Raw genomic sequence first — 27,353 nt, 5'->3', positions numbered from 1 at the left:
ACAGCGGATTACAACATCAATACACGACGAGACAATAACAACATGATGGCTACTTATAGCAAACAAGGAGGGTCACATGACAAGAACAAACCAATGGGAAACAAGACACATGACCTAGACAACCAATCAGAACATGACACAATAAACAGAGGAACCAATGGCATGAATACATGAGGGCAAGGGAAGCACGTCGTCTTAGGTCATTCGGAGTAAGAAGGCAGATTCTTCTGTTGTTCTTTATGTCTGTGATAATGAGTGTACTGCAATACTGCAACTCCATTTGGTATAGGAGTTTGTCTGTTATGCTAAAAACAAAGCTGTTCAATCAATTAAAAATTTGCTCAAGGATTGTAGGTCAGCCCCTTGAGAAGCTCTATGATTCCGCTTATTATAATAATTTGTTAGGACTGGCTAACAAGATAGTTTCTGATCCTAATCATGTTCTGCATAATGAGTTTGAATTATTACCATCAAACCGGAGGTACAGAGTCCCAAGATTCAACAAAGTTAGGCTGAAACATTCTTTTGTGCATCAGGCGATCCTGGAGCTGAATAAGACACTTAATCAAAAATCAAGAGTAATGTGAACATGGTGTAGTTGTAGAAGTGTAGTAGGAGGGTAAGGCATAATGTAATGTTTAAGGGAGTGTAATGTATATTGTGGTTTGTTTGTGTGGATGAAGTGTATGTTGTTGTTTAAAGGATGCTGATTGTTGTAAACACAGATACTGTCATGCAAGAAAAATTTCAGACTCGTCTGACAATAAAGTGTTATATCATATCATATCATATCATATCATATGACACAAACAGGGACCATGACTAAACTCCAAAATAAAAGACATGAAAACATGAACAAGAAACACAACCCAAAACACCACATTACAATCCTAAACATTCCTGATTCATTTTACATCATAACATCTCTTTGTTTTAGATTTTTCAAATTTTCTGTTCACTTTCAGGTTTAAATTAGATTTTGAATTCCAGATTTTTATGTGGTCTCAGTCTTTTGGACCCCACTGTATATCTAATATAATGAAATTTAAAGACACAAAGAAATCCAAATGAACCGTTCTTATTTATTATGTAATATGAAGTATTTATTATAAATAATTTATCTGTGCAATCATTATTTTTTAAAAATGAATGTGCCCTCATAATCTCTAATCAAAAACATGAACTTCGCCTTGCCTTTACAACAACATCTCTGATGACGTGTGTCTTCCCTCCAGCAACCTGTCACTCGCATGAGATTTTAGTATGACAATGATCCAATCAGTTCCTGATATATAAAATCAAGTTCTGCCCCACAAAAGCCACTTCACTCAGATAACACAAAAATGACAAAAAATCTCATCACATAGGCTACATGGTTCATGATTATATTTTCAGTTCAAAATTATTAAATTTGAATAAAAAGTTGAGTAGTTTGTGTCACTGTATATTACTGTTGCTCATGTAACATTTCTATTGTAAAAACAGTTGTCAAATATTAATGTACATGTAACATTAATCCACTGAAGGCGACGGCAGGGGGAGGCTGAATTAAAAACTGATAACTCTCATTATCAGTATATGTGCCAGCTGTGTGTGTGTGTGTGTGTGTGTGTTTGTGTGAGGTGTAGGCCTTCTGTGAACATGCTTTATATGACTGTGCTTGTTTTGTGTTTGCTTAGTTAGGTTTGTTCAGTTTAAGGGACTTTGGGTTTTTTACACAAGGGTGTGACCCATTTCATTCCATTTACATGTAGCATTAATCCACTGAAGGCTAGCAGAGTAGAGAACCCATGTGCAGTTTATTAAAAAATTGTAAATGTGATACAAAATAAACAGAACTAAACCCTAACAAAAAAACTGAGACTTGAACAACTTGACCCAACTTTGTAACAGCAGGTTACAAAGGAAAAATACATAACATGGCAACATGAGGGCCTAAATGCATGGACATGGGAAAACACATGACAGCAACACCCAATTACGGAATGGAACTTATAAACATGAACTGATAATAAGGTAACAAGACAGTGAGCCATTAGGTGTGTTTAACTTGATGCGGAGCTGCACAAACCGATCAGTATCGGACTTGAAGCAGTGCATGCTGGTTAGAAATTTTGTCCGACTTTGAGACAAAGCCTATGCCACGTCACTGTGACGTATGCCATCAAAGTACCGTGAGAGTGATTCGAGAGCAGTCAGCTGACTCATTCTGCGCAGCTTCTTCAGAGCGACCACAAGCTCTGATGATGACACAGCCGCTTCACGATTGGCCAGATTCATAGATGACAACAGTCACGTGTATGACATCTTCAGTTCCGCTAATACTCACAAATACCTACTTTTAGAACAGCAAAATTAGTTTCAGGTAAAGTTAATGATATATTCGATCAAAAATTTATCAACTGATTAAAAAATATAGACCCCACTTTATTGGCTTATGTTAGACTTTATTGTTGTATAACAGGTGCAAAAACAAGATTAAAGACTATAGAATACCCAAGACGTGTCACTCGTATATTGTAGTTTTGAATTGGGAAAAATGCAACGTTCAATATGGCCACTCTATCGAACAAAGCCCCGCCTTCTGAGTAAATAAGCCAATCCCTAATCGGTATAGTAAGCGCGTCATTGCAGCTGCCGTTAGAAGTCCCGGTTGCTATAGAAACAGTTAGCATTCTGAGACGTGCACGACTGGTCTAGCCTGAAAAATAAGCTTTTTAATGCTATTTGAGCAAAATAAACAACATTTATGATATAGAATTTCAGTGGTGATTTCAAATATGAAATTTAATCGTAAGCTTGCCGAACAGTTTTGGAGAATTTGATGTTTCCCCATTCATAGAGATAGGAGCTGCACTTGCATGCACAAGAGGCGTTTCAAAGATGGCCACCGAGTGACATGACTTGCCTTACAGGGACTTTGAACAAGATACAAGAACTAAAGGAACCACATGACAGAATCATATGACGGGGACAAGGAATCATGACTATGACTAAATTACAAAACAAGAGACATGAAGACATAAACATGACAGACATGGCAGTACCTCGCACTTATTTACAATTCAAGACTAAAGCGTCAAGCTGGAATTTATGTTTAGTATCTGTGAGCAGTAAATTCCACCTTCTTTAATTCGATTGGTCCCAATCATTTTGACATTGACGAATGCTGTTAGACCGCTAAGATTTAAACCATTTGTCATCCTAACAACAAACAGAGCTATAAATATCAAATATTGTTGGGGACAATTTGTCCTTTTTTCATTACGGGACTTGTTCCCCTCAATATGCATATGCTGATTATGACCCGCTTTAATCTTTTATTATTTTAAAATTTAAAATAAAGAAATGATGGAAATAATTACTGCCTCTGTCTTTCTTTCTCTACTTCTCTGTTCTTACCTGTCTTTCTCAGTTATGCTGCTGGACACTACGGAGTCCACCGCTGAACTAGGCTGGACAACGTATCCTGACACAGGGGTAAGATTCATATTTTATTTAAAAACAGCCCACATTCCCTGCTGCTTTTATGAATCTGACAGATTTAGAATATCCTGATGTGATTGATTGTGTGCGTTCGAAGCTTATTGATGACCTCTTCTTTTATATATTTGTTATTTCGGTGGGCCTGTGAGTGTGTACTTCCTGTTTTAATCCCGCCTTTCCAAAAGGACAGGAAATGGAGCATATTAAACCCTCCCTCCCTCAATTCCTTCATCCTCTTATGTGTGTATTTTCTGTCAGCTCGACCGTGATATCTGCTGTCTCTGTGGCCCTGGGCAGCACAGAGTCTCTGACCTACAGAGAAGAGCTAGTCCTATACTTCCTGTCCCAGCTTCACTTGCCAGATCTCAGTTTCTCTCTCTCTCTCTCTCTCTCTCTCTCTCTCTCTCTTTCTGTCTGTCACTTGGTCTGCATACATATCTTTGTTAATATATCCATCTGTGCTTTTCTGAATTTCTCCCCCTCTACTTCACTCATCTTCTCATTCTCTCAAGCTGTCCTCCCCATCTTGTTTTCTTCCCGCTCAGTCCCATTTCTTGCTTTCGTTCCCTTTTAGTTCTCAAAACGAATGTTTTCATTCCTCCAGCAGTCTTTTCATGTTAAGTTTTTGATGTTGTATTTCTCTCCATCTCCTCTTAGTCATTCTGTCTGTTTGTATTTATTTTCTTCATCCTCCGTCTCTCTCCGTTTCTCAGCGTGGCGGTTGTTCGCCGCCTCTTTGTGAGTCAGTGAGGGTGTGTGTCTGTGATTTCTGTATTGTTTGTTTGAGAGATTTGGGGTTTGTCTGGGAAATGTAATTAAACTAGAAAAATTTAAAAGGTATCTCAGATTTCTGGACTTCATTGTATATTTTCAAGCGTCTTTGTGCAAATTTTGTGGTTGTGCAGTATTCATGCCTCAGGCTCATTTTTATTCTCATGTTCTACCTCTCAGTGGGATGAGGTGAGCGTGTTAGATGACAAGGGGAGACTCATGCGTACCTTTGAAGTCTGCAATGTCAATCAAAACCCTTCTCTCCAAGACAACTGGTTGGCCACACCCTTCCTGTACCGGCAGTCAGCTCCACGGATCTTTGTGACACTGCGTTTCTCGGTTCGAGACTGTGCCAGTCTACGCTCACCCTCCCCGACATGCAGGGAGACCCTGACACTGTTCTACAAACAGGCTGACTCTCAGAGAGAGCTGGAGAGAACCTGGGTAGCTGAGGTGAGTGATGAGGGATTAGCTCATTTTTAAGGCCTAAGCCAGAGACTTTAATGAGATTAAAGAAGGATTGAGAAATTTGTACTAAGCACAATGGTACATGGGTCAATGATATGATATTCAATTTTATCTTTGGCTATTCATTCATTACAAAACCAGAAAAATCCAATTCACACACACAATGACTCAAATATGCATGCTCTATGAAGGGCATGTTTTTTCCATTTCTGAATTAAAAATAAATGTTAAAATATGAATATTTAAAAAGTCATGTGGTGTGACCAAAAAGCCACATAGTCCAACCAACACCAAAAAAACCAGAGAGTGTCAAAATCAATAAACTTCTTAAATTATCAAATAATTTGACCTTTTTATGAAAAGACCAATTTTATTCAGGTTGTAAAGTGTAAAAACTCCCCTAAATGTAATGATTTTAATTAATTACACTACCATTTAAAAGTTTGGGATCAGTGTTTTTTTTTTTTTATATTTTGAATGAAATCTTATTTATTCTCACCAAGGCTGCATTTATTTTTTGCAAAAATACAGCAAAAACAGTAATATTGTGAAATACTATATGTAATTTATTCCTCTGATGGTAATGCTGAATTTTCAGCAGCCATCTTTCAAAAATCATTCTAATATACTGATTTGGTGCTCAAGAAATTTTCCTGAATTTTTTGATGAATAGAAAGCTAAAAAAATTTAGCATTTATTTGAAATATGAATATTTAACAATGTAAATTCTTCACTGTCACTATTATTCAATTTAATGTATCCTAATAAATTTCCCCCTCTACTTCACTCATCTTCTCATTCTCTCAAGCTGTCCTCCCCATCTTGTTTTCTTCCCGCTCAGTCCCATTTCTTGCTTTCGTTCCCTTTTAGTTCTCAAAACGAATGTTTTCATTCCTCCAGCAGTCTTTTCATGTTAAGTTTTTGATGTTGTATTTCTCTCCATCTCCTCTTAGTCATTCTGTCTGTTTGTATTTATTTTCTTCATCCTCCGTCTCTCTCCGTTTCTCAGCGTGGCGGTTGTTCGCCGCCTCTTTGTGAGTCAGTGAGGGTGTGTGTCTGTGATTTCTGTATTGTGTGTTTGAGAGATTTGGGGTTTGCCTGGGATTTTCAGCTTAAATCACCTGAAGAAGCGGGAAAGGGCAGGGCATTTCTTTGATCCAATCTGTCATTTCACACACAAAAAATAATCTTTTGTTTTTTCACAGAGCTGTGGATTATTATCTCCGGGTCCCAAATGCAGACAATAGCTTTCTTAATATTGTTTTTTTTTTTTTTTATATTCGTTGGTATTAAAATATTTGTTAAAGTACAGCGAGGTCCAAAAGTCCATTTTGTTCCAAATCTTAAATTAAACTGGAAATAAACTAAGGATTAAAAAACCACACACATTTATTTGAAATATGAATATTTAACAATGTAAATTCTTCACTGTCACTATTATTCAATTTAATGTATCCTAATAAATTACATTTCTTTAAAAAAAAAAGGACACACTGACCCCAAAATTTTATGGAAGCAAATTGTATTGTAATATATATTATAAATTATAACTTTTGTGAAAATTATCATCATGATGTGTACACTCGTGGAATATAGCTTTTTTCTTCGTGGCTGCACTTTTATTACATTTATTAAATTTAAATATTTCTTGAAAATGGTATATAAAAATCGAAACCATATAAAAACCAACACTAAGAGTATATGGCTCAGAAAATAAATATTAATGTATAATATGACATGATGGAAGGACTTGTGATTATGCTTGTGATTAAGTATAATCTCCAAAATCATAGATCCGTACCCAAGTTATAATGACTGCTATGCCCCACAAATGTAACCATATGGCTAGGAGACATCTTGAGGTCATGTCTGTAACCTTCAGTGCGCACAACTCAAGTCTTACTTTCCAATTATCCCATTTCTGCAGGACAGTGTTAGCATCATAAAACTAACATGAGTGTGTTAGCCTGTTATCAAATGCTGGGTTGTTGGATACCTTGTCCTACACCCACACACAGACATCATATGAAGGATTTTGGCAGCATTCAGTCTTGTAGCATTCTGTTTTGTTTGACTGACTAAGACATACTTGGAAGATTTGTTATGATGCAGCCTGAGGATCCATGGGATTCGTTTTTTAAAGAAAATAAGACCTTCATGCTCTTTGAGTGACTGTATATTGTATGAACTACACTTCCCCAGATGCACCACTCAGAAGAAAGGATGAAAGCTACATGATACCTCTGACATACGCCTGCAGGCTTCCAATGAAAAATATATGAATGTAAAATATCATGTATCTTTCATAGCTTAAATCAAATCAAATACTAATTTCATTATTATTATATTGTTCAATTAACAATGTGTATCAACACCACTGAATATATCTTTAGACTTTTCTGGGCAGGATGGCCTCAAGGGATGTATAACTTCTACAAGTGCAATTTCCTGGTCGTTTTGTTAGAGGAAAGCACACAGTGTGGATTTACGACACTGTTATGTGGAGTCTCAGCGGTTTGTGTGGCGTATTACTCCTCAGGGGACAAGATAATGCTAAAAACAAGAAATAAAAGCTGTTGTTATCTCTCGGGAAATGTGATGTGGTCCGTCCATCGTCATGTAAATCAAATACTTTAGTTTTGCAGGTCTCACAGCATTATGTAAAGCCCTTGTCATCTCTTCTTTTTTGCCTTCTTGTAGTTAATCTTTTAAATGCAATGCTGCCGCACTAAAAATAGCTCAGAAGGAATAGTTCATCCCAAAACTGAAGTTCTGTTATATTATTTAATCACCCTCATGTTGCTCCAAACCCATATGCTGCTATTTACTCAGTGAAAGACCAACTTCCAGGGACACATCTGATGGCATTTTGCTTGGAGATTTCACTAGAATGGATAGCAGGCCACCGCAGCTGCGGGAAAGGGCTAAATTGGAGCTTGTGTCCAAGAGAACATTGCACTGTTGGCATTCACCACTGTTAACTGCTGCAGTAAACACTCAAAAAGGTTTTTTTAAAAACTAATTACAGTGCCGAATCACAACTCATTGTACAAATCTGTTGTATGATTTAAGAAGACTTGGAATATACTTTTATATTTTATATAATATATACAATTCCCTTCAAAAGTTTAGGCTCAGTACATTTTTACAATTTTTTGAGTCTCAAGGCTGCATTTATTTGATCAAAAATTCAGTAATATTGTGAATTGTTATCAAAATAAAAAAATAACTTATCTATTTAAATATATATTTAAAATGTAATTTATTCCTGTGATGACAAAGATACATTTACAGCAGCCACTGTAAATGCTTACTAAAAAAAATAAATAAATAAATGAAAATCCTGTTGTTTTTATGCTGCTACTAAAATCTGTTTTGTACCTTTTGTAACATATACAACCACCATAGCCTTTCCACAAACTGAAGTAAATACTAATATATCTGTGTCATGTCACATATATACAAAACAGCATCATGGTAACACTCAATACTAAAATAAACATTAATTTAACCACATAAATTGTCACATAAAACCCAAATATACATAACTGATAACAAAAACCATTAAGAATCACAATTATGTAAATTAAATCAAATGTAAAGTGTCACCTAGGGAATCCTGGGATTGTCAGTTTAGATGACAGTACTTTACCGCAAACGTATTGTAAACAGTACTATTTTACTGTAAGCTTACATGAAGTGTAAGATTGGATCTATTACATTTTTTTTCGTATACAGTAAGGAAACATTTTACTGTTGGATTTTTATAGTCTTTTACAGTTAAAATTACAATCATTTTTTACAGGGCTGAATTAGTTCTCAAGAAACATTTCTTATTACTATTATCAATGGGTTATTATGTTATTTAGCTGCTATTACTTTAAGAGCTGTCACTGCTGAACATGACGCAGATCTGACATGCATGAAATCATAGCATATGGGTTTGAAACGACATGAGGGGGATTAAATAACAGAATTCTAAATTTTGCAAAATCTATCCCTTTAAACATGACAGACATATATTCAGTAGTAGTAGTACTGCTCTCTGAGGATCTCTCTCTCTCTCCTCTAGCCTTCCACTGGAGAGACAAGAGAGGGCTGGATGAAGATCGACACCATTGCAGCAGACAAGAGTTTCAGTCGCGTGGAGCCAAGTCTACCTCACCAGTACAAATCTGAGAACGCCCGACGCATCAACATCAAAACCCGCAGCTTTGCTCCTCTCACACGAAAAGGGTACGATGATGGCCTTTTACCTTTTCCCTGTCTCCCCAAAACCTTTTGATGAATGATGGTCACTGTGTGCAGATGAAATGAGCATGTGTTCACTCAGGATCAGGCAATTCAGTTGAGTAAATATCAGCTACAGTGTTAATATTTACCTTGATATGGTTTGAATATGAAAACAAACAACTGTTAGTCTGTCTGGTCTCAGCTGATGTTTTGATGGCTGCTAAGCTTGTCACCTGTCTTTTTTCATCACGCTTATTTTTGTCTTTTTCAGGTTTGTTTTAGCTATAGTAGACAGTGGAGCATGTGTGTCACTCATGGGTGTTTCCATATTTTATCGTCGCTGTCCAGCAACCAGTCGTTTCCTGGCTTTCTACCCAGCCACGCCCTCAGGGGCGGAGCCAACGTCTCTAGTTCCAGTGACTGGAACTTGTGTTCCCCACAGCCAATCACAGGGTGGGACAGCACCGAGAATGCACTGTAACACAGAAGGCGAATGGCTGGTGCCTGTTGGAGGATGCACGTGTGATGCAGGATATGAGCCCAATCATAATGGCTCGGCCTGTTTAGGTGAGTCAGTAAAACATGCAGTCTAATGGTGGGAATTTTGATTCATCTCAGTGACTCAAATTCTTTGAATCCAATCACGAAAAAGATTTGTTCACTGGTTAATTCAGTGACAGGATATGAGCCTAATCCTAATAGCTTGAACTGTTTAGGTGAGTAAACAAAACATGTTGTATTATGATGGGGATTTTGATCAATCCCAGTGACTCAAATTTTTTTAATATTAAAAATATTTGTTGGGATTCATTAACTGATTCATTCAGTGACATAACTGGAGCCCAGTAATAAAGTATTTGCCTGTTTAGGTAAATCTGCAAAACATGTAGTTTAATAGTGGGAATTTTGATTTATCTTAGTGACTCAAATCTTTTGAATCCATTTGCCAAAAAGATTTGTTCACTGATTCAGTCAGAACAGGATATGAGCCCATTCATAGTGAATTAGCATGTTTAGGTGAGTCAACAAACTTGTAGTTTAATGGTGTGGATTTTGATTCGTCTCAGTGACTCAAATCTTTGAAACCATTCACCAAATAGATTTGTTCAGATTTATTCACTCTTTCATTCAGTGATTTATTCTGCAGGTTACATCGTAACATCAGTAGGTGGTGACAAATCTTTTTGTTTTTTATGAGTTAGTCATTGAATCATTTATAACTTGTTAAAAAAGTCTTTATTAATATTTTCCTACAATATTAGTAAGATACTCTAAAAAGAGTTTTTAAGCATTATAAGTGTCTACCCAACAAATGAAAACAAAAATTATTTTCAAACTTAACCATAAATTCTATAATAAAATTATTTTACAAGTGATTTTATGCCAATAAAAAAAATCTATCATTTATTTGTTCTATCACATTACTATTTAGGTGAATTGATAAAAGCTGAAAGGTAACAATTAATAGTGATTAGACATAGCATCTAAAAGTTATACATTCTTTATACATTCACCTAATTTAGCTTAATGTTGAAATTTTTTTATTTGTCAACAACCTACAGTATATACAGTCAGTGTGCTTATTTGTAGTGATTTTTATTTCAGTGCACTTTGTTTAGATTTAATATTAGGCTATGTCAATATTGGTGGGGCCCATTTACATGATCTCGTCTGGGGCCCCACAAATCCCTGGGCTGGTCCTGAGCTCATCACATTTACACTGAGGATGATCCACTAACGTTTGACAAATACTTCTAACCAGAAACCCCCTTTCACTCACCTTATCATTTCATTGTGCATGCGTCATTGTTGTGTCAGTTATCTTTGAATCAGAACTCTGCGGGCTTCCTGTCATGCTAATTATCAACGGAATTTGATGGACAGAAAATGACACACGGTGTATTCAGACAAGCGGGAAAGCGCCCATAAACACAGATCTAATTAAAGACACAAAAAAGACGTGCTGCATTGCATGCACTGTTTTGTGATTGCAAGTTACAAATTTGTCTCCACGAGTTAACTAACGACAGTCCCCATTTGGAAAAATATTAGTTAAATAATATTTCTTAAAGGGTAAGCTAAAAAAAAAAAACTGTTATCTGTTAGGATTATGTTAGGGAAGTAAAAATTCATATTAGACTAAATAATAATTTATCAAAAGTGACAGTAAAGGCTTTTGTATTGATACAAAAAATATTTTTAAAGCTGCAGTCCATAACTTGTTTTGGTTAAAAATGATCCGAAATCAATTTTTGAGCAACATGACCAGCCAGTGTTCAAAACTATCTTCTTACCTTAGCCCGATTCACAATGGTAAGCTTATAATAATGTTTTCTAATTTGAGTGGTACGGGTAGGTTTTCGCAGGAAATTCGAGCATGCTGCCGCCTCATTATGTCACGTCTGTAAACATAAAGAAGCGATATGCGATATGGCTAATAGGCTATATCGCATGTGAGGATGCTGCAGGTGGCGGATCGTTTATAGCCTTTTCTCACAGCAGCTGGAATAATTATCAGCTGCTGAATTAATTTATCATTTTGATGGCGGGTATCCTGAAAGGATTATATGTTTATACAACGCATGTGACTGATATTAGATTATATTCCCGTTTTAAATGTGCATCTGATTATAGATAGCCTACGTGGAATCACACAAGTTTTGTATTTTAAAGAGAACCAATTCTAAGGAAGAATAATTTACTTTTGGGGTAAAATAATTTCTTTATATGAAGTTCAAACAGTATGACAATTAGAGATTAGACTGTACAGAAATTGAAATATACATGTAACGCTAATACACACTACATACACGTCATCATGCAATGCTGATGTTGTTAACAATTTTAGAACAAAGTATAACAATAATAATAATTTGCACGGTTTGTTGTGATATGAGCTAACGGATCGTTAGATTTAATCACCATTGGCGATTATTGTACTTTTTTATTGTACTCTTGGTCAGAACAAATTGGCAGACTTGTTACTTACTTGTTCAGATGACAATATACAGTGAAAATGCTTATTTGGGTCATATATTCCAAGACGTAGGCTAGAATCTGTGATTCCAAAGTACGGTGAATATCCACACCAATGCGGTGACTGACAGCCACACATCAAAACGTTAGATTCATCCGTACTGGAGCCATGCCGGCGCACAACCCACGCAAAGAAAATAACTCCGCAAATAACTGCAATTGCAGGTTTCAAACAGAGATGGCGACAAAGAGGCAAAACTTATGGACTGCAGCTTTAAATAAATACTTTTTCTAAATTATTTTACACTTTTTTTCATAGAGGAATTGTGGGGAAAAAATGTATGGCTGTGTTCAAAACATATTAAGCAGCATAACTGTTCATCATTATTATTAACAAGAAATGTTTATTGAGGAAAAAAAGGTTTCTGAAGGATCATGTGACACCGAAGACTGGAGTAATGATGCTGAAAATTCAGATTTGTCCTTACAGGAATAAATTACATTTTAAAATATATTAAAATAGAAACAGTTATTTTAAATTGTAATCATATTTCACAATTTTACTATTTTTACTGCATTTTTGATTAAATGAATGCACCCTTCGTGAGCATAAGAGATTTCTAAAATGTACCAACTCCAACCCAAAACTTCTGAATGATAGTATAGATTTACAATATGAACAAATTACAGTAACTGTCTTTGAAATATATTAAAAATGAATGTCTCAAAGGAGTTAGTCTGTAGTATTTATAATTAGCTTTATATATAAACAATAAACGCATTTGTGGTCGGGTTGTGTTTCAGTTGTACCTGAAATCAACAACATTGTGGCAGCCAGCACCTGTGTGTATGACATATTTTTCTTGTCACTTTGTCAGCAATATATGCATATCTGTGGGTACTTTGTTGGCACGTCTTTTAAGTATTTTCTTTCTTCTTTTTTTTTTTTTGGTATTGTCTGTTGGCTGACAGAGGAGAAACAAAAAGAGTGAGAATTTGGGGAATGTTAAAGATGAACTCGTCTTTTTCATCAAGTACCTTTTTTCTGTCTATCAAATGGAGGAAATGAGGTCAGAGAGGAAGAGAGATAGAGATGCAACAGAAGTGAAGGGGAGCTGGAAGGGGTTAAATTCTGGGGGCGATGCGAGTAAATCAGGCAAGAAGTTTTGGGATATCTTGAAGACGAAAGTAGAGTGGTGGGGAGACGGAGGGAGAGTGGGATAAGAGAGGGATGTGACACATTTAGGTCACGGTGATTTAATGGCCATTCAGCTGAACAAGTGACAGAAACCACAGGGAAGAGGAGGGGGAAGGACATAGTAGTGGACATGAGTTAAAGACTGGAGCACTGAGATAGCAGAAATCATCCATAACATGCGAGATGGACAGATGGAGTCGTGTGTGGAACAACAGTGCTATGATGTGTTACGTGATGTATATTCTTGAGTGCAGGTGTTCCATATTTCATTTACATTCTAATTTGATGCTGTCACATTTAGCAGCAAACCGATTTGAACTTCCCTCTGCCTTGTATTGCTATCAGAGCTGGGTAACTTAAGTGACAAGAATGTGAATTGGCCTAAATTGATCAAAATGTGAAAACTGAGACTGTGTTTCATACCTAAAGTAACCTGCTCTGTCTGGTCTGTCAGCGCATTGTCAGTTTATATATATATATATATATATTTTTTTTTTTTTGTCATTGCACCAAACATTAAGCAGGATAAATTACTTTAGAATTAAAACTACAGATTTGAATTAGAATTTACTTAAGATATTAAGACTTAAGGCTAAGTCTTGAGATTTCCTTTTCTTCTTTTAAGCACAAACCTCACACCTTTGTATTAGCTTATTTCATATTTTTATTTTTACCTATGATTCATTTTTTTGCTGTCTGGTCAAGAGTATAGCTTTCTTCAATAGTTTTTACAATTGCCAAAATTAATAAATATCTTTATTAAAGCTGCTACAAAAAAAATGAATGATTGCTAAAAAAAAATAAAAATAAATAAAGAAGTGAATATTAAAAATGCTATTTTGCCTAAATAAATAAAAAATTAAACACTAAAATCTAAAATAAGTACTTTAAATGCTGCAAGTGAATTTGGGCATCACATTATAATGTTCAGTGTGAAAATGGATACTAATTTTAAGATCTGCTAAAGATTTAATAGAGTTTTTAAAAGAGTGTTTTTCTAAATGAGTGTTAGATAATGGCAAATGTAATCTAAATGTAAAAAAAAGATTAAATGAGCGTTCAATGAGCATCTACCGATACAGATAAATTTGAAAGAAATATTGTATAAATATTTTCTAGACATATGTGTAGATATTAGACAACAGCTTTGAGTCTCAAAGCCCCCAAAGACATGAATGTTCTTTTGCTTTGACCTCAGTTGTCCTTCAAGATTCGATAGTCTTTAAAGCATGACTGAGCAGATGAAACAATTACACCTGCTCATCCACACATGAAAACTTTTTTGCATAGTGGACAGCTTAGCATCCATCTTTTCATCCGCTTGTGCCTAATATCAAATGTTATTTACAGAATCTTCCAGATTCTGGGCATAAATAACTTTTTTTTGTTAGATTAGTGTTTTTGTAGGTGGAATGACTCATTCCCACTTCTGACTTAAATCGCAGCTTTGAATGGAGGGGTGACAGTAATTTGATGTAAGATTCATATCCTCTATGTTGCTAATGCCATTCAAATAGCATAAAAGCGACTCTTGATTCCTGTCATTCAGTCACTGGGGTATTCAGTGACATTTTAACTGGCATCAGTGCAGTTTTACACGATTCTCTTAAAGGAATGAAACCATAATGTAACTGGTGCCCATGAGGTTGTTTATAATTTGCAGAGAGTTTCCTGAATGTGTTACAAACATTATATTGGCACTGTTGCTGTAAATACTAGCATATTCTCCATCCACCATACAAAAAAGCTTGTTGATAGATTGCCTATATTTGCTTATTTCCACAGGCTGCTCCAGTGCACACACTGTGGATATGTTTTATTTTTAATGTTTCGTGAGAGGAAAGCCCTGCCAAAAGAGTTGGTAATTTGTGTTTGATTTTTTTTTTTTTTCTGTGCAAGCACGATTTAGTTTTACCATACTCAAATCATCCGCTATCAAACGACCGTCCACTACAGATGGGACGTCCAGGAGCTTTCAGTCTCCAGTTTAGCTATTGCTGAACAATCTAATTAACAGAAAACGAAAGTATTGTGTAATGCCAAGAGCCAGCAGAGCAATACAAGCAAATAATTTCACATTAAATGGGATAATTATGGAGATTAATTAGAGAGAAATGTATTTCCTAGGGTGGTTTCTACATAGCGGTTTGAGATGCACAGCCCAGAGAGAGAAAGAGAAAGAGAAAGAGAAAGAGAGAGTACTAAACAAGTGCATACCTTTTTATGTCCCGTTTTTGAAGTTGTGTGTCAGTCACTGTTTGTTGTTTGAGTGTTCATGTGTTTATGTGTGTTTGTGCATCTGTGTGCTTTAGTCAGAACGCTGCAAGCCAAATAAAGAGAATGAGAGCAACCACGAGAGGAAGAGAGACAGAGAGAGAAAAAGAGAGAGAGAGAAATTGGGTCAGCGATCTAAATACCAAGTACGATGTCAACGGCAAATTATACACTCCACTGAGGTCTCTCGCTCTCTCTGTCCATTTGCTTTTACAGTTGCCCTTCATCTGCATCTTTTTCAATGTCTCTTTCAGTTCCTCTCTGAATACAACACGTTGCCTAATTAAATTTTTCATCACTTTTGTTTTTGTTTGAGGCGAGCTCTATTTAAACATGAACAGCCCCTCCCCCAGCAATGCCTTTAGCTTATTTCTCTCTTGATTTGTCAAACACACACATAAGCCTGCTTAAACCAACATGCACTTTCAGTATACCTATCAACTGTAATTATGTTAAAGCGTTACAGTGTCACAGGGTTTCTGTGACAAAGCACTTCAACAAATCACAGCATTCCTGTCACAAGTGTCATAATACAGGCTCTTCTGTGACTCAGCAGTTATATTGTTTGATAAGCCTGATTCATTTGGACATTTCGGTGTGGGTTATGCAAACATATTGATTCCCCAGTGTACCTCATATTGCGTTTGTTGTGGTTTGTTCTGTGGCCACACAATTGAAAGGATGGAGGTCGTTGCTGAGCTTCAAGCTGGGTCACAATCGATCTCCAATGAAAGGTTGACGTGTTTCACAGCTGCAGAGTATATCCAAGTGCAAACAGTCCAATGAAGCAGTGTTTCTTAACATTAACAGCCAAGCAGAGATCTCAGGGTCATAGCAATTATATCATTGGGTGGCGAGTGATTCTGGAGAGCTTAAAATCTATGTCTTTTTCATGTGACATGTTATAAAACTAGAAGTGACTGCTCACTGAATTACATCCTGTTAGAATAACAACAATCAAGCTGAGAGACAATGTTTTTGCTCCTTGTTTTCTTGATAATTATACATCTGACTAAATAAATCAAGTGCCTGAGAGAACCGTAAGCCTTGCTTATTAAATTTGCACCCACTAATTGAGTGTGTTTGAAACTAATTGTTTTCCAATTCTCTTTGCAACAGTTTATATTTCATTTGCCAGTCGTTGCATCCAGTTGGATCATTATATGGCCCTTCTGTACTCGGCATCCAGTTCCTGGTCTAATTGACAGAATTCCAAAACGGGAATCTGACACTTTCCAATTAGCTTGAGTGTATCTTGTGCCATAATTATAATGTTTTTCTTTTCTCTCTTTTCAATAGCGTGCTCAATCGGGTCCTATAAACCAGTGGCTGGCTCAGTTTTGTGCACAGAGTGCCCAGCTAACAGCAGAACCAGTTCCGAAGGGTCTAAACTTTGCGAATGTCGGAGTGGCTACTACCGCGCACCCACCGATGCTAACACCACCGCCTGCACAAGTAAGAGCGCAACTAGCTATATGTAAGAAGATAAGACAAAGGATAAACAAGCATTGTAAATATACAAGCTTAAAAAATGTGCAAACTTGCCTTAGGCATACAACAGCTAGTCACTGGGGCAGTACCCTTAAGCCCGAGACACACTGCATGATTTATCAATCCTATAAAATCACTGCAAACCACACTGTGTGACATGGATCTAATAAACTTGGGTACAACATGCATGTAGACTGTACAATGATGACTATTGACTCGTATGCTACGTGCGTGCGTTACTACAGAAGAATAAAATGTCATCAGTATGCGCTAGTGGTAAACAAAAGGAGCAAGATGAATCACACTTTAGCTGTTGTAGTTTGTATGTGTGATGAAAAAAAGTGGAAGTGATGAAAGAGAGAAGCAGTTTTATGTTTTAGCACCATGTCGTGTTTTACGATGCCAATCTTTCGTTTGGGACAGCCAGAAATCGTACAGTGTGTCTCAGGCTTTTTATAGGGGCAACTTTGCACCTTATCTCCCCTAAAAAGTGTATGTTAGTACCTTAAAATAGTAATATGTACCCTTAAAGAACTACTGTGAGCCATTTATGGGTAAAAAAAGGTACAAAGATTTCCTGTTTCGTGGTACTGCCCAACGCTCTTAAAAATAAAGGCTCCAAAAGGGTGTTTTTTGTCCTTAAAGAACTACTGTGAGCCATTTATGGGTAAAAAAAGGTACAAAGATTTCCTGTTTCGTGGTACTGCCCAACGCTCTTAAAAATAAAGGCTCCAAAAGGGTGTTTTTTGTTCCCCAAAGAACCTTTTCAGTGAACAGTTCTTCAATGAACTATTTGAAGAACATCTTAAAAATCTAAAGAGCCTTTTTCCACTATAAAGAAACTTTTCTGCGTTTGAAAGGTTCCATGTATGTTCAAGGTTCTTCATGGAACCATCGATGCCAATAAAGAACCTTTATTTTTAAGCAGTGACAAGCTTTTGTACCCCTAAAGGTAGAACTGAGAGGATTTTGTGGTGGTATTATCCACCTTTTTTCTAGCAAGGCTACTGCATTTTAAAGTATGGGAGGCCCTTCCGGTTTGGGGACGCTCCACTCAAAAAGACTAAATCAAATTATTTCAAATCATCTTTCAGTTTGACTGAATGAGCTGTGAATTTTCCTTCATGTACTATTTTTAATTTACCCCCAATTACCCCTGATTTCGTTTACCATACATCCCATGAATAATTAACTGGAATGCATTAAGAGTCTCTCACTTTTCTGCCCAAATCCTCATGTCTCTTTCCAAGTTTGTTTTCATGTGGATGCTTTAAATGTTATTCCGTTCTAATCCCTGTTAGCAGTGTTTACTGGAATGTTTCTAAAGCAGATAATACAATATTTGTTATCTGTTCAAATAATGGAAATCACTTTGAATTATTGTCACTAACTGTTAATATTAATGAACATGTTCGATTAAGGCAATCTATGTTACATAATATAGACTATATATTACTACAGTGATATTTATGCATGATATTGTTGCAGAAATAATCGTGTTTTTTGTGGTATGTTGAAAGTAATTTGTCAATGCTTTTACACTTTTAAATTTCCTTTTAATGATTGATTGTTGAAGGATGAGTAGAATAATATCAACTCATTGTGCCCCGTTTTTGAAAATGCTTATTATTGCGTTCATAGTGTGAACCTTTTACTGATTTTTTACAGTGTGATGGAAATTGTGATGGCAGGTACTTCTGCCTTCTGCCAATAAAACATTCCTCTGATGTGAAAGCCCCTTGGTCAATGACATCAAACACTTTTTTCGGATCTATTAATTTATTCAAAAATACAGTAACAATTTTGCTTTTAATTTTATGCAGTTAGAAAACCTTTTTATGCAACTTACAAAAGTGGAACAAAAGCAATTTGTCAAGGAGCCAATAGCATTAATATACAATTAACAAGTTTATTTGAAATCTAAATTATGAAGCAAGCTGGAGCAAATTTACTTTTTGTAAATGCATTGGTTTGGAGGCTGTGGGGTGGATAATGTTTGCAAAAGAGGTGTGTCTTCAGCTATACTTCTTTAAAGTTATGATGGTCTCGGCAGTTTGGGTTGAGCTTGGCAGCTTGTTCCATCAGAGAGGAACAGAGAGGGGGAGGTTTTGGAAAGTAACTTTTTGCCTTGATGTGATGGAACAATATAAAAAAAAAAATAGTAGGATGAAACGGCTGTCCTGATATAATGATAAATAGTAATAGTAAATAGTAAATAGTCTCACTGAAAGAATGAAATTTTTGAAAATAAAACCTTGTTAAGTAGTTGTCATGAATCCGGTCCATGAACTTCCGTCTGCTTACCATCAGAGGTCACCCTTTCCATTACATTGACTCTCGCACTACACAAACGGTTGCATATCATCCCGGACTACATATCCCATCATTCATTGCACTGATTGCACACAGCACTGATTGCACACAGCTGTTTCATATTACTCACTCACTATTTAACACTCACTCAAACAACCATTCTCGGCCGAGTATTGTATGCGCTTATCGCAAGCAGTGATAGCTACTTTACAGAGCCCTCGTTAGTTTCCCAGCCCAGCCCAGCCTAGTCTTGCCTTGTCTGTTTTCCCGGTTTCTGATCTTTGCCTGTTTACAGCTATAGAGGCCGTTTGCGAACTCCCTGCTCGTCCTGTCACGGCTATAAAGGCCGCTTGCGAACTCCCTGCTCGTCCTGTCATGTTAATAAAAGCTTGCACATGGATCCGCACGTCTCACGTCTTGTCAGCCCCGTTACAGAAGTGATCTTGAAGCATGATCTTTTCTTATTTCTTTGAAAAATAATATCTCACCAAAACCGCTTCACTGATTATTAATTTTTAAAAAATTCTTGTCTGTCAAATCAAGACACTTGGTGTGACCAACATGCAGAAAAAAACTTTTTTTTTTTGAAAATGATGTCATAGAAAGGATCCCCGCAGAACCATGTGACTGATTTTTTTAAATTTGTAAATTAAATGATAAAACATTAACAACAAAAATTCTTTACCTTGAAAAATACATGTAAAGTATTTTTGAAGATAATGATTATGAAGGTGTATGTAAAATATTTTGTTAATTTTACTTGATGTTTACTTGATGAGTCATTAAATTAAAAACATTGTTCCAAATAATTTTTTTTCAACTTATGAAACTGACATGAATAGAAATTACATTTCTAAAAAAATAATAATAATAATAAAAAATTTAAAAGGCTTTCCTTTTCTTTATCATGGGCACTCATTTGTCATTGACCCAAATATTAACCAAATCCCTCCAAAGTTTAATTTCTGTTTCCATTCTAATTTTTAGATACTAATCATTAGAAGGTTCAGGAGCTGGTGAGCACTGACGGTGTTTGTTTTCTTTCTCAGGCCCTCCATCAGCGCCGGCGTCTCTGTCATGGGAGTATGAGAGTTCAGAGGGCGGGGTGTCGTTGCGCTGGAGACCTCCTGCGAACATGGGGGGACGGAGTGAAGTGTGGTACGGGGTGGTGTGTCGAATCTGCCCCTCTGCCACTAACACGCCACCGAGCATGTGTTCCTGGTGTGGAGATACTGTCACTTTTTCCCCTTCTCAAACTGGCTTAAAGCAGACAAGGGTCACCCTCAAAAACCTGCTTACTAGGGTCACCTACCTCATACAGGTAATTAATTACCTACAGGCACTTTGTTCATATAGACCCAACATTATAGAATAAAAGGATTTACACATTGAGCACATTGAGTTGTCTAAAACACAAAAAAATCATTTCAAAATGACCATTTGTGGTGGAGTGCATCGTTTTGTTAACTTTGTGGTTAAACCGTATGCAAATTACATTTCTAAAAACTTTTTAAAAGATTTCCCTTTTCTTTATCATGGACTCATTTGCCATCGACCCAAATATTAACCAAATCCCTACAAAGTTTACATTTCTGTTCTCATTCTAGTTTATAGAGGCTAATCATTAGATGGTTCAGGAGCTGGTGAGCACTAATGGTGTTTGTGAATAACCTCAGGTTTTCTTTCTCAGGCCCTCCATCAGCGCCGGCGTCTCTGTCATGGGAGTATGAGAGTTCAGAGGGCGGGGTGTCGTTGCGCTGGAGACCTCCTGCGAACATGGGGGGACGGAGTGAAGTGTGGTACGGGGTGGTGTGTCGAATCTGCCCCTCTGCCACTAACACGCCACCAAGCATGTGTTCCTGGTGTGGAGATACGGTCACTTTTTCCCCTTCTCAAACTGGCTTAAAGCAGACAAGGGTCACCCTCAAAAACCTGCTTACTAGGGTCACCTACCTCATACAGGTAATTAATTACCTACAGGCACTTTGTTCATATAGACCCAACATTATAGAATAAAAGGATTTACACATTGAGCACATTGAGTTGTCTAAAACACAAAAAAATCATTTCAAAATGACCATTTGTGGTGGAGTGCATCGTTTTGTTAACTTTGTGGTTTATTATTTTGAGTCGTTTGGGACGCGGTAACACACGGCCCTCTCAAAATATATTGCTTTACAGATCTATCACTTTTGCTGCTCAGAAATGTACACGCAATCATGCTGCACGTATCAGAAGGTCCGCGCTCTGGCACTACATGCGTACTGCGCCCGGGCCCAACTGAACCGCGCTCTGGCCCTCTTACAACCGAGCCAGGGACGGCTAAACGAACCGGCACGGAGCGATCACACTAGTCAAACGAACCGGGCTTTGGGGGTCAAAATTTCTTTAATTTTTTAAAGCAGTTAATACTTTAAGTCGGCAAGGATGCATAAACTGATTAAAAGTGTCTATAAAGTATTTTCCATGGTTACTATTTCTATTTCACATAAATGCTGTTCTTTTTAACTTTCTATTCACCAGAGAATCCTGAAAAAATTTATCACTGTTTCCACAAAACTGCTTTCAACATTGATAATTAATAATACATATTTCTTAAGCAAAATCAGCATATTAGAATGATTTCTGAAAGATCATGTGACACTGAAGACTGGCGTAATGACTGCTGAAAATTCAGCTTTGCCAACACATTAATTACATTTTAACATATATTAAAATAGAAAACTGTTATTTTGAATCATTATTTTCCTTGATATTACTGTTTTTACTGTATTTTTTTAACAAATAAATGCAGCCTTGGTAAGCTTTAAAGACATTTTTCAGAAACATCCTACCAACCCCAAATTTTGAACGGCTGGTTCCTATACAGAAATTGACCTACAAAAATAAACTTACCCCGAGAAATATTCACCACACAATGTTCATTATTATGCCTTAATGCAGCTTATGTGCATGGAAGAGCGTAGCTGCAATATGAGCTTTGTATGGTTTTACAGGTTCAAGCTATAAATGAAGTGTCAGCACTGAGCCCTTTTCCACATCAGTTCGCCAGCATCAACTTCACCACCAGCCAATCAGGTACGAGAAAAGCAAATGTATGCTGGGACTATCCACAATGTGTGTGTGCACCAAACTGTTTGCTCAGTGTATCAATGTCTTTCTGCGTCTGTCATTATGTCTAGTCGTTCTCCACCCCTGTCTTTCCGCTTCCTCTCCCCACGGTCTGTCTTTCCATCCATCTCTCTCTTCTGTTCATAATTTTTCTTCATCTGCTCTCTGGACCCAGGTGGCTTTGGGTCACGATATGCTGTCATTTCATATAATGGTCAAGAAAGCAAGAAGAGAGACGGAAAGAGATGAAGAATGGAGGGAGGATAATCAATGTGGCAGCCCACAGAAACTTTGGAAACAAAAGGCGCAATTCAGACGTCCCCCTCTCTCGCTCGCTCTCTTTTCTATCTTTAGTAGTAATTCAAGCTCAGATGGATTCTGCAGACCTGTATATGACTAGTTTACATAACTTTACCATTATTTAAGACGTGGGTGCTGCTGATTGAACAGGATTGAGTCACCTATCCGTGTGCTTCCACATGACTGATTAACAGACAGAGACATCTGCTGAGATGAAGGGGGTCAGGGGGCTTCGCAAGAGGGAGGGAGTGGAGAATGGTTAACTCATGACCTCGTTAACACGGATGAGGTTTCAGCAATGTCTATCTAACCGTCAAGCACGCACCAAAGCGTGATGCAAATGGCTTATTTAGACCTACATGTGAATCCATGTGTGTATTACCGCTATTAACAAATAAAAAGCATTTATAATGAGGATGGCGGAGAATATCTAAAGCATTCAGCGCAGTAGAAAAGTAGCTGTTTATTATGAAGCGATGAGCCCCCGTGTGGTCACTCTTATAATTACATGTGCAATTACAGTGCCTTCTGAGGTTCCCATGCTGCACCAGTTGAACCGAGTTCACGACTCCATCACGCTGTCCTGGCCTCAGCCTGACCGGCCCAACGGTGACATGCTGGAATACCAGCTCCGGTACTACGACAAGGTCAGTACTGTTGTTTATGCAAAGTATTAAAGCAGGGTTGTCAAACTCAGCATATGGAGGGCCACAGTCCTGCTCCAACACACACGTCACCATACCTTTAGATTTGAAATAGTACCGAAGACCTTGATTTGCTGGTTCAGTTGTTTAATTAGAGTTGGAGCTAAACTCTATGGGCTATGGCCCTCTATGAACTGAGTTTGATTCCCCAGTATTAAAGGCCTAGTGAAAAATAAATATACTAAAATGTATTTGCAATACTTTGATTTCATGCTAAGTATACTACAAATACATTTACATATTTATGTACTTAATAAAAATACCCTGCTATAGTGGAACTATTGCAAGTATACTTCAGATACACTTAAAAATCTTGCATTTAAAGACCAATATTATTCACAATCCTCATCAATAGTGACATTTTACATTTTACAATAGTGACATAAAACACATTTTAGGCTTGATATTAAGAAATGTGCATTGTGCACAAGTAGCACTCCAAATACAGTTGAATTATCATTTTTATATCAGTAAGTCTCGAGCGATATGTCAGTAAATATTTTAATAGATTTTAACTATAATTAGTATGTAATAAATGTATGTTGGGGGAATAGATCACCCAAAAACTCTGTATAATTGCATGGAAAAATGTGATCAGTACATTCCTAAAAATCAACAAGTGGTGTTATTGCTAACTAAAGCTAAAACTATTAAGCTGAATTCAAATTAAATATAATTATTAGATGAAAAACGTACACTTTAAATGCTTAAGCTACACTTACATTTAAAAGTAACTGAAACAAGTTTAAGTACTGCAATTGATAAAACTGAAATAAACTAAACTCAAGTTAAATAAACACATAAAAAATGACAAAAGTACAAAATTACCCAAATGTAATCTAAAATTAAAATGAAAACTGAAAATGTAAAAATAAAACTTAAAATTTAAAAAATACTATAATATTATATAAACAATTTTGGGTGAGCTATCCATTTAGAATTGCATGGAAAAGTGTGAACAGTATAATCCTTTTGTGTTATATGGGTTTGAAATGACTAATGCTGTTATTGTTATCCCAAACTAATAAACTATTAAAATAGCATTAAAATTGTTTTTTTTATTATTGAAATAAAGCTGAAATAAAATATAAATATTAGATGAAGAACCTACACTTCTAAGTTACTAACTAAACTAACTAAAACAAGTTTAAGTACTAAAATTACTAAAACTAAAATTAAACTGAATAGAAAAACAACTATATAGAGAAATAATAACAATGACAAAACCACTTAATAAAATGACTAAAATGTAAACTAAAATTAAAATGAAAACAAGTACTATAATAGTGTATAAATAATAATTCTGGAAACGGCATGAGAGTGAGTAAATAATAATGTTCTAAATAAAAATATAAAACAATAGTAATAAAAATGACAAAAGCACAACAAAATTACTAAACCAATCTAAAATTAAAATGAAACAAAAAATGCTAATACTCTATAAATAATACTGGAATAGCACTGGAAACGATATGAGGTTGAGTAAACAAGTGATTTTTAGGTGAACTGTCCTTTTACATCAGTATAAATGTTTGTGTAATGCTTGTGCTTTGTCTCTCTGGCAGGGGTCTGATGAGGACAGTGCTATGAGCGTGTTCAGTGAAACCAACACAGTGACAGTTGGAGGTCTGATTCCAGGCTCCATCTACGCCTTCCAGATCCGTGCCCGGAATGAGAGAGGCTACGGACCCTACAGCCACACGATTTACTTCAGCACTCTAGCAATGGGTAGGCCAAGAATACAGCATGTCACACATAATTTAGCATTCCAGCCAACACGTATGAAAGCATATTATTATGCTTCAGTACGAAATGCTTCTTGTTCAGTAAGCTAAGGACCAATGCTTATGTAAATATTAGTGCTGTCAAATGATTATTTAAAAGTTTTTGTTTACATAGTATATGTGTGTACTGTGTATATTTATTATGTATATATAAATACACACCCATGCATGTATATATTTAAGGAAAATATGTTACGTTTATATATTAAATATATTTATATATAATATAAATATTTACATGTAAATACATGTAAATATTTTCAAAATATATACTGTATGTGTGTGTATTTATATATACATAGTACACACACATATATTATGTAAATAAAACTTTTATTTTGGATGCGATTAATCACAATTAATCGTTTGACAGCATTAGTAAATATACACTAATTCGGAGATTTCCAACTTTTTTGTCGGACAAACTCCTAGGACAAATTATTTGCTTAAAGAACAAAAGTAACAAATTTCACAACATCCTAATGTTAACAATTGCAATTAACAATTAACAACTCATTATTTTTAAAGTAATTTAAGATTGAATTTTTATATTTTGAAAATAAATTATTACTTATATTCAGGATTCGAGGATGCATTGAATCGGTCAAAAGTGACAGAAAAGAATTATATTATTACAAAAAAATTATAACTTAAAAGCTTTCTTTTGAACTTTCTATTCATCAAAGAATCCTGAAAAAAATAAAAGCAGTTTCCACAAAACTATTAAGCAGCACAAATGTTTTCAACATTGATAATAATAAGTAATGTTTCTTGAGCAGCAAATCAGCATATTAGAATGATTTCTGAAGGAGCATGTGACACTGATGACTAGAGTAATGATGCTGAAAATTCAGTTTTGCATCACAGGAATAAATTACATTTTAAAATATATTCAAATAGAAAACTTTTATTTGAAATTCTAAAATATTTGACATATTTTCAGTTATTTTTTTTGTTTCATTTAATTTTGTATTGCCATTTTTTCACTTTGTAGAGGAACAGTCAAAGCAGATTCAGAATCGCCTGCCTCTTATGATTGGATCGATAATGGGTGGAGCAGCGTTTCTATTGGTTGTGACTGCCATCATCATTGTGTTTGTGTTTCGAAGGTATGTATTGTGCAATATATGTAGATATTACGAAAGCTACTAGTAGATATTTTTTTAAAAATGTACAAAAAGAGGCTTGTTTCTTGCATATAAAAGATTAAAAGAATATCACTGTTATTGTGTCTTTGTTATTCTACCTTTTTTCCGCTAGTAAAAGGAGAGAAAGCCCTTATAGCGACAGACTTCAGAGGTACATCAGCAACAGAGGTGAGAGCTTTATATGTGAACTGCAGTGCATACTTGTGTACCTGTACATTATCTTCATCTTCTAAAGTGGGCTGCATTCAGACTACTTTGTCATTATTGCTATTACGTAATAGCTATGATTCAGTAAAGTACTATGTCTACACCACAATTAAGAGGGGTTTGTGAGAATTTTGCTATTTTGACAAAGGATGATAAATGTGCCGTGTCAGTAGTTTTTATGTTTGTAGTCCTGACTGTGGTGCACATATTTGTGGTATTACTTTATTCCGCCTGACATTTCGAGCCGCCTGGCAGCATGTCTGTGACAGAACCAGTCATTAGATGGTCTGTGTGGATTAAACATGATAAGGATGTTGTTATTTATTCAGGTGGGGTGAAATACTATGTGGACCCCTCTACTTACGAAGACCCCAGTGAGGCGGTCAAAGAATTTGCACGTGAAATCGACCCTGCGCACCTAAAGATCGAAGAAGTCATTGGTGCTGGTTAGTACATGTGTTGAAAGTTTGTTGATTTTCCAAAAGCAGGATAACAACAGCTTGACACGAAGTGTATAAATCAGATAAAACAAGCATTATGGATTTTTTTTTTAAACCTCAGAACACTCTTCTCTCTCTAGCTCAGTTCGGGGAGGTGTCCCGTGGCCGGTACAGGCCACTAGGTCGTAGAGAGGTGCTGGTTGCGGTTAAGACTTTGCGTTGGGGAGTGACAGACCGTGAGAAGAATGTGTTTCTCAGTGAGGCCGGAGTCCTTGGCCAGTTTGACCACCCTAATGTACTGAAACTAGAAGGTGTGATCACTCGCACCCCTCCTGAACGGATTATCACAGAGTTTATGGAGAATGGACCCCTGGATGCCTTTCTCAGGGTAAGAACAAATTACATGATGTTACATTCTATTCAATTATTTATTTATATAAGAGAAAAAA

The 27,353-nt window shown here is 36.2% G+C and overlaps 1 protein-coding gene across 2 annotated transcripts in view; it reads left to right on the top strand.

The window, feature by feature from the left end:
* LOC107724759 (ephrin type-B receptor 5-like) overlaps positions 1 to 27,353 on the top strand; it is a 55,612-nt gene that overhangs the window by 23,318 nt on the left and 4,941 nt on the right. For both annotated transcript variants that reach the window (XM_016533788.1, XM_016533795.1), the window contains exons 2-14: positions 3,416 to 3,480; positions 4,438 to 4,710; positions 8,798 to 8,961; positions 9,230 to 9,525; positions 16,706 to 16,861; positions 20,260 to 20,531; positions 22,207 to 22,288; positions 23,144 to 23,268; positions 24,891 to 25,053; positions 26,104 to 26,218; positions 26,370 to 26,425; positions 26,794 to 26,910; positions 27,045 to 27,292. In XM_016533788.1, the coding sequence (XP_016389274.1) occupies positions 3,416 to 3,480; positions 4,438 to 4,710; positions 8,798 to 8,961; positions 9,230 to 9,525; positions 16,706 to 16,861; positions 20,260 to 20,531; positions 22,207 to 22,288; positions 23,144 to 23,268; positions 24,891 to 25,053; positions 26,104 to 26,218; positions 26,370 to 26,425; positions 26,794 to 26,910; positions 27,045 to 27,292 (2,132 nt within the window). The remainder of the gene's footprint in view (positions 1 to 3,415; positions 3,481 to 4,437; positions 4,711 to 8,797; positions 8,962 to 9,229; positions 9,526 to 16,705; positions 16,862 to 20,259; positions 20,532 to 22,206; positions 22,289 to 23,143; positions 23,269 to 24,890; positions 25,054 to 26,103; positions 26,219 to 26,369; positions 26,426 to 26,793; positions 26,911 to 27,044; positions 27,293 to 27,353) is intronic.

This window comes from Sinocyclocheilus rhinocerous, unplaced genomic scaffold, assembly GCF_001515625.1.
Source record: "Sinocyclocheilus rhinocerous isolate Xijiao unplaced genomic scaffold, SAMN03320098_v1.1 scaffold883, whole genome shotgun sequence".
NCBI lineage: Eukaryota > Metazoa > Chordata > Actinopteri > Cypriniformes > Cyprinidae > Sinocyclocheilus > Sinocyclocheilus rhinocerous.
This window is presented reverse-complemented; position numbering and strand designations above follow the sequence as displayed.